At 38.9% G+C, this 10,851-nt stretch overlaps 1 protein-coding gene across 8 annotated transcripts; it reads left to right on the forward strand.

The window, feature by feature from the left end:
- Positions 1-294: 294 nt before the first annotated feature.
- Positions 295-9,669, forward strand: Hnrnph1 (heterogeneous nuclear ribonucleoprotein H1). Of its 8 annotated transcripts, none has more exons than XM_076856553.2 (14): positions 303-362; positions 838-966; positions 2,476-2,631; positions 2,836-2,979; positions 4,503-4,641; positions 5,584-5,762; positions 5,850-5,921; positions 5,977-6,110; positions 6,255-6,390; positions 6,722-6,781; positions 6,874-6,963; positions 7,703-7,795; positions 8,250-8,299; positions 8,893-8,979. In XM_076856553.2, exons 2-13 carry the CDS (start codon positions 870-872, stop codon positions 8,297-8,299), a joined length of 1,350 nt encoding a protein of 449 aa, XP_076712668.1. In that variant the 5' UTR covers positions 303-362; positions 838-869; the 3' UTR covers positions 8,893-8,979. The 8 variants fall into 8 exon arrangements, with proteins under 8 accessions (XP_076712664.1, XP_076712668.1, XP_076712669.1 ...); XM_076856554.2 differs by having other exon boundaries at positions 6,874-6,933; XM_076856549.2 differs by lacking the exon at positions 8,250-8,299 and having other exon boundaries at positions 295-362; positions 854-966; positions 8,893-9,669.
- Positions 9,670-10,851: the final 1,182 nt, after the last annotated feature.

The raw sequence follows: 10,851 nt of genomic DNA on the forward strand, positions 1-10,851 counted from the left end.
TCCCCTCCCCCACTCTGGCGGGTAAGACTAGAGAACGGTTCGAAGAAAAACGCATGCGCAGGAAACTAAGTTATAAACCGCTGAGGCTCCAAGTTCAATATCTGTGGGAAGACGCAGGCGCATAAAAAGCCCGGCATCTTTATGATGCCGGAGGCTGAGCCAAAAACGCATGCGCAAAATCGTCTGACTGCCGAAGGTGGGCCCGCTGTATATATTACGCATGCGCCTAGTTGCTGTGTGATGCAAGGGGCGGTGCAGGGAGCTGGTTGCGCGTGCGCAGAACTTGTTCAAAGGGCCTTATTTAGGTTGCGCAGGCGCCCGCTGGCCATTTCTTCTTAGCCACGCCGCAGTCGTGTGTGTAGGTGAGTCTCCGCGGATCCTTGTTTGCCGCCCAGCGAAACCCAAGTATGCTCTTTTTGCGGGGATTGCTTGACTCCCAAGGCCCTGGTAGAGCCTGGGGGCCTTTGGCAAGCTGCGAATTGCCGCTAAGTGCTGCGAAAATTTCGCTGAGCCTTGGCAGCGCCGCCGAGGCCTGCAGGCCGCGACGACTCTATTGTGTGAGATGTCGGAGGAGGCGGAGCGGAAGCGGCCGCCGCCATTTCCTTGCCTCCACGCTGGCTCTAGGCCGGGGTCCCTTCGGCTTGGAGTTTGGGCACTTTGTCCCCCAAACGGCTTCGGGGTTCGGATCCTTAGCCGATGGTGTGGGGTATTGGAGTGGGTTAAGGTATCTGCACGGGTGGAGCTCCTGTCGCCTCTCTGGTTCCCGTGCGGCGCTCCGACGGTGGAGGGTCATTTAGTTAACGTTCTTAGGTTTTATCCTCAAAACCCGCCTTACAGTCTATTTCGACGCCAGGATCCTCAAAGAGACGATGATGTTGGGCACCGAAGGCGGAGAAGGATTTGTGGTTAAGGTCCGGGGCTTGCCCTGGTCTTGCTCAGCCGATGAAGTGCAACGTTTTTTTTCCGGTGAGTTTGAAACAGGAGGCGGGAGTTGTTAGCCCCACTGTCGGGCGGGCAGGCGAGCGGGCCGGCCTGCGGCTGGGGCTGGGGCTGGGGCTGAGGCTGGGCTGGGCTGGGCTGGGCTGGTCCGGGGCTGGGCGGGGCGGGGCGAGTGGGCCTTGCGGGTGGCGCCCCCTGGCGGGGCGCGGGCGGTAGCGGTTCCCTCTGTGCTCCTCGCGCCCAGCGGGCCGCTGTTACGCAATGGAAATTGTGAAAGCTCCACCCGTTCTCTTCGCCCCCTCTCCCCCGGATGGGGGTGCTGCCCACTGGAGTTTTTGTTTCTTTTTTTTTTTTTTTCGATCTTAAAACAACTCATCTCTTGTGGATGTCCTTTCTAAAACGTCGATTTGGATTAGTGGGATTTTCCTCCCCAATCTTGAGAAAATAGACTAGTAATAGCTGGGCAAATTATAGTAATTTAAAGTATAACTTTTGTGATTTTGGTGGTGTTTACAAAGGGGTATTTTTGTTGGGAAAAGTTAAAATAGTCACTTTCTAATTTTAGTTTTCCTAATTGAGATTTGGTAAATGAAGAGTTCCTGCTCGTCTACTACTTAAAATTTTTTTTTTGTAGTTGTAGGTGGACAGCATGCCTTTGTTTAATTTTTTATGTGTTGCTAAGGATCCTAGTCCAGTGCATCACACATACTAGGCAAGCGCTCTGCCACTGAGCTACAACCCCAGTCCACGTCTGCTTCTTTATTTAACTCACAGTTGAGGATTGTGAAGCCCAGGGATGTTTTCTTAGTTGTGTAGTTTTTTTTTTTCTTTTTTTAACAATTGTATGTAGGTTTTGTGAATAATTTCTCCTGGAATCTTCTTATTCCTGGTATTAGTAAGAGTAGACTTGAGTTATATTTGGAAGAAGTTTTCAAGTTTTGGAAAAGATACTTGTAGTATTGACTTACTATCTGAATTTAGCTACGGTAACAGAAAACGACCTGTAAAACAAGAATCAAGTATACTGGAAGCCACTTTTGCAGGGGGCAAGACTGGGTTTGGTTTCAGCTGTGCAACTTGGAGCATTTTAGCTTGGTAACATGATCCCCTTTCAGGTGAGTATTGGGCCTGCTTGGATTTGATTGAGAAACTGTCAGCTGTAAAACTGTCAAATTGGTTGGACCAAAACTCAATGTGTTCAGAAAATGCTGTAAAGTTCCAAGGTCCAGATGTGATCTTGTTAGAAGTTCTAAGAATGAGGAGACTTGAGTACCAAGCATTAGAGATGAGTTTGATCACGAACCTGCTTTGAATATTGGGTTTTCTTGAATTAAGATGTATTTAGGGAATGAGTTTCATGGATGATGAGAGGATGAATGCTTAAATACCCAGGAGAGACATGCTAGGAGTTGGTAATATCTTCATTTAGGCTTCACAAGTAACTTTCTAGTGGTGACATAAATGGGCACTTCCATCTGTATCACCCACAGGTGGTTTAGGTTATAAATTCTGTATTAACGGTTGTTTTCTTTCCAGACTGCAAAATTCAAAATGGGGCTCAAGGTATTCGTTTCATCTACACCAGAGAAGGCAGACCGAGTGGCGAGGCTTTTGTTGAACTTGAATCAGAAGATGAAGTCAAATTGGCCCTGAAAAAAGACAGAGAAACTATGGGACACAGATATGTTGAAGGTTTGATTTATGTTGCCCTAGTAACAGTAAAATGTTAAACACATAGAGTTCTTACCCTGTTCTGAATTTTAGGTATTTGACCGCATGGAAATGGTCATCTAAGGGAGTTTATGGCAACTCTTCTTAGTTTATCTAAAGACCCAGGAAATCTGAACTTTATTCTATCATTTTCCAAAATTGACTAATTCTAAGCACCTCTTTCAGTATTCAAGTCAAACAACGTTGAAATGGATTGGGTGTTGAAGCATACTGGTCCAAATAGTCCTGACACGGCCAATGATGGCTTTGTACGGCTTAGAGGACTCCCCTTTGGATGTAGCAAGGAAGAAATTGTTCAGTTCTTCTCAGGTATGTAGTCCTGTTGCTGAGCAGTGAGTTTGGCTAGCTTCTCGCAACATGATTAATAGACATGATTAATTAAAATTGATTAGATTAGGTACTTAAATAGGTTGTGAGTATATGCTGATGAATTAATGTTTTCTTCCTAGAGACCTTCAAATAACTTAAGCCCATCTTAAAGGTGGAAATTAGAAGTACCAAAATGTTAACTTTGCTTATATTTAGAATTGTAGTTCAGAGTAGATCTTTTGAGGATTGTCCTCAACAGCTTAACCACCTCCCTTACTTACATTGCTGTTTAGCAAAGTACTTCAAGTTAAAGGTAAGATTCCTTAACATTAGAATGAGTGAGGTTGTTGTAATTTATGAGTTAAGTGTCTTTGTTTCAAGACACTTATTTGGTACATGAGACCAGAAATAATTCTAATGGTCTGATTCTCTATACAAAAAAATTATTATGGAAACATCTTGGTTTAGCCTGTTATAAACTGTTACTGAAAAGTCAAATGTAGTTGAGTACAGGTTGAATGCTTATAGTTTCAGTACCTGAAAAACAGTACAGAAAGCTTTGAAATTGTTCTGGGCCTAAAGTATTTGAATGTTTTTATGCTGAAGAGCTGATAAGATTGCATGTTTAGCAGAATGTTAGTTCATAATGTTTTAAATACTATTAATATTCTTGATATAATAAAATTGGATTTAAGAGCAAGAAATCCTTTCATGGTTTAGTGTAGGATGTGTTAAAATTTTGACTCAGATATGTATCAAGTCCTAATATTGTCAGAATTTCTGAAATCAAGTCTGTTTTGTTTTATCTAAATTGGTGAGAATTGAATGTATCTGTCAACGTTAAAAATGAACATAATTTCATATCTTCTAGGAAAGTGCTTTAAGTCCTTTTTGTAAGCTTGGGAATGTATCCACGGAAAGGATTTTTCATAGACGGAATTTCCAGAAGTGAATCATACTACTGTTAGAGCATAAGAGTGCATGATTGTGCTGTGTAGATAGTTGTTTGTTGAAAGTTTAGATTGTATGTTTGTCAATTATGTGATTTAAGTAATGTTTCAATTTTTATGAAATGTTTAAATGTGTACTTGTAAAAGAAATTTTTTTGAAGTTCCAATAATTTAAAGCATTGAAATATAAAATGAGGTAAAAGGTGTGTCTTGAATTTAGTAAAACTGTTATTTTAATGCTTGAAAATTATATTAAATTCTTGTATACTTTTCAACATTGCATAGATAAGAGTGTTTTTAATTGTTGAATTCTTAATGCACCTTGTGTGGAGCAGCAGTTTTTTTTTAATATATATTCATACTGTACCATGGGGTGTGTTAAGAATTGAGTTATACTTTGTAATAGTGGAACTTCATATTATTGCAATGCATATTTAAAAGAATACTTGTTGAAAACATACCATTCACCTAAAGTTAAAATTCTGGTTTATTTAAAGCTATAAGAAGAATCATTTCTGGGCTTGTGATGTTAATATTGCCCCCCTACTGGGGTTATTTGTCCTTGGGTTGAAGGGTTGGAAATCGTGCCAAATGGGATAACATTGCCGGTGGACTTCCAGGGGAGGAGTACGGGGGAGGCCTTCGTGCAGTTTGCTTCACAGGAAATAGCTGAAAAGGCTCTAAAGAAACACAAGGAAAGAATAGGGCACAGGTGGGGATGGATGGTTGGTTGGATATGTCACTTTTCTTATGGTAAACAATTAAATCCATATTCTCTCTGCTTAACAGGAGGAAATAATCTATTTCCTATTCCCAGTTAATTGATATTTTGCCATGTTCAGACTTTTGCTAGTCAGCGTCCTATATTGCTTTTAAACAAATTTGAGGTTTTAAAATTGGCCCTAGTTAATTTGGTCTGCTATGTGATTTTTGTGAGACTCACATTAACCCCAGTCAATGGAGTTGAGAGACTATGGCTTTAAAAATTAATGCAAACCTGGCTTTAGCTGTAATAACACCCACCTAGTAAATTAATATTACCATAAGAAAATGTGATACTTTCTGATCTTGTTTTTAAAGTTGAAATGCAACAAACTTTTTCTTGCTGTATAAATATTCTGCATATGTATTAATAAGCATAGCTTTCAAGAAATTGTCACAAAAGGTTTTATTCTCTCTGCTTGTGACTATTTTTCATTGAAGCATGCGCTTACCTATGCTGATTCCTACTAAAAGCATAGGCTGGGGTATATATTGGCGAGAGGAAATGTGTAGTGTGGGCTAGATTGTTGGTGGAGGCTGGCCTTTTAGCCCACTTGCTATACATACTGCCAATGGATTTGAGTTGAAATGTGTTGAAAGTTGAGTGGAATTATTTCCCTCCTAAATCATTTATTTTTAGTACTCCTCTCTACCCCTAAGGTTGGGCTCTGCCTCAGAGGAGTTTTTTTCCCTGTAAATTTTACATTTAAAGTAATATTATTGAGTGAATTTCTGGTCATTGCCTATGCAAATATAAGAAATCTGGCTTTAAATATTAGTCAGTTTCATGGCTATGACTAGATTGTTTTCTTGTATAGCTAAACACCTGTATGAAATGAACTAATGTTTTCTCTCCCCTCCCCATTCCCCTCCCTCTTGAACATTGCTTTAGGTATATCGAAATATTTAAGAGCAGTCGAGCTGAAGTTAGAACTCATTATGATCCGCCAAGAAAGCTTATGGCCATGCAGCGGCCAGGTCCCTATGACAGACCTGGGGCTGGCAGAGGGTATAACAGCATTGGCAGAGGAGCTGGCTTTGAGAGGATGAGGCGTGGTGCTTATGGTGGAGGTATGTGGTGATGTGCAAGGTGGGACCAGTTTGTTCCTTGTTTGTCTAGGTATTTTCATTTGATTAATTGTACTTTTTGTCTTTCAGGCTATGGAGGCTATGATGATTATAATGGCTATAATGATGGCTATGGATTTGGGTCAGATAGATTTGGAAGAGGTAAGGTAAGAATTGAATTTCTCAGCTGAAGAGTATTACACTCTTGTCCATCTAGACCTCAATTACTGTTTTTCAGGCATGTCTGATCACAGATATGGGGATGGTGGTTCTACCTTCCAGAGCACAACAGGGCATTGTGTACACATGCGGGGATTACCTTACAGAGCTACTGAGAATGACATTTATAATGTAAGTACAAGATGAATTACAAGTCAGATATTTAGTATGACAGTAAAAACTTGGACCTTATTCTACTCGATGAAAATTGGGTTTACAGTTTAGCTTTTCATAATAGTAGCAAATTGACTTGATTTCTTTGAAATGTCGTTTTAGTTTTTTTCACCACTCAATCCTGTGAGAGTACACATTGAGATTGGTCCTGATGGCAGAGTAACTGGTGAAGCAGATGTTGAGTTTGCTACTCATGAAGATGCTGTGGCAGCTATGTCAAAAGACAAAGCAAATATGCGTAAGTCTGAATTAATCACTTGGGGACACTTAGGTGGTTGTGAACATTTTAAGATAGAGAAATAGAATAGTGGGTTTGGATATGTTGGAAATTTGTGGGTTTTAAAATTAGTTATGACTGAAGGAGATTTGTTATGAACATATCTTGAAGTTTGTTTTTAACTGACAATTTAGATGAATGTTTAAAGACAAGTTTCTATAAACATCAGAGAAGCAGCTAGACTTTTTTTTACACCCAAAGTGTTCACAGATCTACTTGTTAAAGAACTTAGTGTTTATCTTGTTTTCTTTCACCAACAAACATTTTCAAACTTTCTTTTCTCTCATTTCAGAACACAGATATGTAGAACTCTTCTTGAATTCTACAGCAGGAGCAAGCGGTGGTGCTTACGGTAGCCAAATGCTAGGAGGCATGGGTTTGTGTAAATATCACTTTAGTGTCCTTTTTTTAAGCTAACCTTGTATACCTTTTCTCTCATTTCAGAACACAGATATGTAGAACTCTTCTTGAATTCTACAGCAGGAGCAAGCGGTGGTGCTTATGGTAGCCAAATGATGGGAGGCATGGGCTTGTGTAAATATCGTTAGTTTTTTTAAAAACCAAAATATCTGTATAAGTCGATTATTGTAAGTTAAGTTAATCTATAATAAGTGTAGCATAATTAATAAGTGTAGCATAATATTTAAGTTTAGTATAATTAAGTTAGCATAACAATTTAAGTTAGGCAAAGAAGGCAGTTTATTACTTTAAATGAATTTTGTAATTACTGTATTAATTACTATGTAAATTTTGAGTTGAATCAACTGCTCAGGATAATTCAAATTAAATTTAAGTACTTTGGGGGGAAATGTAGAATGCAGCTAAATTATTAGAGTATGAAGCTTACATCTAAAATAAAATAGTAAAAACAGGATTAAAATAATTAATTTGGGGGCATAATTAGCTGGGGATAATTAGGTGTTCAGTGATACCTGTGTATTGACATACTTAAACGTAACAAGCTAAGGGGGAAACCCCACTAAATCCAGTCAAGCAGTTTCATGAGATGTTCACAAAATGCCTCTGCTTAAGGAATCGTGGATTTAGTCCTGCTGATGTGTATGCTGCTGTTAACCATTTGGTTCATAAATATTTGACTAGCTCAATGACGAATAGAAGAGTTAATCTGGTAAATAGACAATAGACAGAAGGAGACAGGGTTAGTAATATAAGATGAAGACTGGAAAATCATAGATATAGAATTACAAGCTCGGTACCACCAGGTACCACATTACATAAGGAACAAAGCTCTAATGTTCTCTTAACTTAACAGCAAACCAGTCCAGTTATGGTGGCCCAGCTAGCCAGCAGCTGAGTGGTGGTTATGGAGGAGGCTATGGAGGCCAGAGCAGCATGAGTGGATATGGTAAGCATGTTTTTTTATATACGTAAAATAAAGTTTTAGGTAGGTTTCTTTAGTTGGGAAATTATGCAGGTTTCTTTTTTGGTGAGATTGGGTTATTAAATGTATGCTTTTGATCCTAATTGTTCTTAATAGCTTAATTTTCAGAAACAATCATTGGGCGGGGGAAGTGTTCTATGAATTTAATAAAAATTAGTGATTGCAACTTTGAAATACTGTCGAGCCAGAAACCATGCCTTCATTTATTAAAACATTAGAATAGTACATTTTTTCTGTCTTTTGGTTAAATCAATTTTTGATGGAGGGAGATTTTTAAATAGTAGAATGAATGGTGGTTGGGTTTAGGACCGTTATTTACTTAGTTAACATAGAGATGGTTTTATTAATTTTTTTTTCAATTGGTCTAAAGAATGGTGATTTTGGTATTATAGTCTTACCCTACAAAATCCTTTTGCAGACCAAGTTTTACAGGAAAACTCCAGTGATTTTCAATCAAACATTGCATAGGTAAATATTTTCTCAAAAAATATAATTTAAATTCCCAATAGCAAATACTGATATGTTGTAATAACACTATTTCTATAGCAGTCAATGGCTCTGACTTAACTCCATGGAGGCTGCCATTTTGGGCACAGTGAGTTGCCTTTAGTCCAACTTTGTCCTCTCACTTCCTGCCCACTATGAATAGGAAAAGCAAGAGACATCCCCTGTGCTCCCTATTCATACATGCCATTCGAAGAACACAATGTGATTGTTATGGTAAATTTTTTTTTTTAATGCCTTGCTTAGCTTTAAAAACATGAAGTAATTTTGCAATTTTTGAAAAACACTAGTTTTCCTTTAAACTTAATTTTCCACGTTGATCCTGAAGAATCCATTTAAATGGTAGCACAAGAGTCTGGCAAGTTGGTACTGCAGAGAAAAGGGGTTAATTGAGACTTGTTTGGAGTCGGGATTCCCTTTTCCCAAACATGCTTCTCGCCACTTGGACAGCAGCCATTTGTACTCGTATACATTTTAAATTTTTTCTTGGAATGCATTATTTTATTTGACTGAGTGTCTGACACTACTTCTAACTTGTCAAATTGATCTCTTTGCAGGTAGCCAAGGAGCAATGAACAGCAGCTACTACAATAGTGGAAGCCGTGCATCTATGGGCGTGAACGGAATGGGAGGGATGTCTAGCATGTCCAGTATGAGTGGTGGATGGGGAATGTAATTGATCCTGATCACTGACTCTTGGTCAACTTTTTTTTTAAAGAAAAAACAAAACTTCAGTTTAACAGTTTTTGCAATCCAAGCTTATGACTTATGCTTACTCTATATGTGGGAATCAGGATTATTTGAAAGATTTAAGGTTCAGTATTTTTGAACACAGCAGTCATCCAGGATGTTAACAGCAAAGTTGAGTAAACTATATAACTGTTAAACAATTTTCAGCTTTTCTCAAGTTAGTTATATTGTAGGATGTACTTAAGCAGTAAGCGTATTTAGGTTAAAGCAGTTGAATTATGTTAAATGTTGCTCTTATACCATATTACATTGAACGCTGTTTGGATGCATGTTGAAAGACATGCTTTTTGTAAAACTCAATATAGGAGCTGTGTCTACAATTAAAAGTGAAACATTTTGGCATGTTTGTTAATTCTAGTTTCATTTAATAACCTGTAAGGCACGTAAGTTTTAAGCTTTTTTTTTTTTTTTTTAAGTTAATGGGGAAAATTTTGAGACGCAATACCAATACTTTAGGATTTCGGTCTTGGTGTTTGTATGAAATTCTGAGGCCTTGATTTAAATCTTCATTGTATTGTGATTTCCTTTTAGGTGTATTGCGCTAAGTGAAACTTGTCAAATAAATCTTCCTTTTAAAAACTGCACTTTGTCTTGTCTGTGCTTCAGTGTCATGTGGACTGTTTCTTGGTGCTCTATTCCTGCCTGGGGCGTAGGTCCTCGTATCTGACTGGCTGAGAGGCTCGGCAGTTGAGGCTGTTGTTAGATGTCTTCAGACTTCAATTCCCTTCAGTGCAACTGCAGGTAAACTTGGCTTTGGGTTCCTTGGAAGAGCTGTATGGTTTGGCCTGGCTGCACAGAACCTGATCTGAGCTGCTTATAACTTGTAAGCACTTGCATAAAACAAAGGGGAGCTCACTGCATGGCCTGCATGTCTGGGAGGTCTTCAGGCATGGCTACAAAAAATTCCAGAAGCAAGGGGGTGGCTGGAAGCTGCCCTCCCCACTCTGATTGCATTTTTTGAATTTTGTATATAGGTTGTCTTCTAAAAGGTCATAAGATGGTTTTTGTTCTGGTGAACCCTGGGGGGCCTCACCCATACAAGGCAAGCACTCTGCCACTGAGCTGCATACCCAGCTCACAGACATTTTTTAGTTGTATATAGACACAATACCTTCATTCTTCTGTGGTGTTGAGGATCGAACCCAGTGCCTCACACAAGCTAGGCAAGTATGATACCTAACACTGAGCTATGACCGCAGATCCTTCACTGCCTAAAATTGCAGTTTTCAGCTTTACATTTTTGCTTAATTCTTAAGTCCATTTGGGAGCAAAACTCCCATTGCCTTGCAAAACAATTAAAATATCATAAAGTGCTTCTTGGTGTACACATAATTAGCTTTAATTTCATTCGATGATTTCATGTTTTGGTTGCTCAAGTTCAAATGATTTTTTTAAAAAAAATATTTATTTTTCATTTGCAGTTGGACACAACACCTAGACATAAGTTAAGGCATTTCTTGGAGATACAGACCAAGGAAGCTCTTTGGTAGATGTATATGGTCCTTGTGGTTTGGGAAACATTACTTGTTCAAATGGTATTAACATGAGAGAATTTAGGTTGCAGTGATGTGGTGTGTGGGCTTATGGCCTTTAAAGCTGTTAAATGATTACCATGCCCATCCTGAAGGTTTTTAAACTTGTTACTGTACAGTGAATAGATTTGAAAAAGTGTTTCGTTCATTTCTTGTTTTCCTTGGCAGCGTTGCACGTAGAAGACTTACATGGAGGGTTCTGCAGGTGTCGCTTGGTTGCATGCCCTGCTGGGA

Source organism: Callospermophilus lateralis, chromosome 5 (assembly GCF_048772815.1).
Source record: "Callospermophilus lateralis isolate mCalLat2 chromosome 5, mCalLat2.hap1, whole genome shotgun sequence".
Lineage (NCBI taxonomy): Eukaryota > Metazoa > Chordata > Mammalia > Rodentia > Sciuridae > Callospermophilus > Callospermophilus lateralis.

Bases quoted from the DNA above. Each gene is read 5' to 3' on its own strand.
- Hnrnph1 (XM_076856549.2), top strand. From the start codon at position 870: ATGATGTTGGGCACCGAAGGCGGAGAAGGATTTGTGGTTAAGGTCCGG. The intron at 6,111-6,254 runs GTAAGTACAAGA...ATGTCGTTTTAG, and splicing joins CTGAGAATGACATTTATAAT to TTTTTTTCACCACTCAATCC. The intron at 6,964-7,702 runs GTAAATATCGTT...TTAACTTAACAG, and splicing joins GATGGGAGGCATGGGCTTGT to CAAACCAGTCCAGTTATGGT.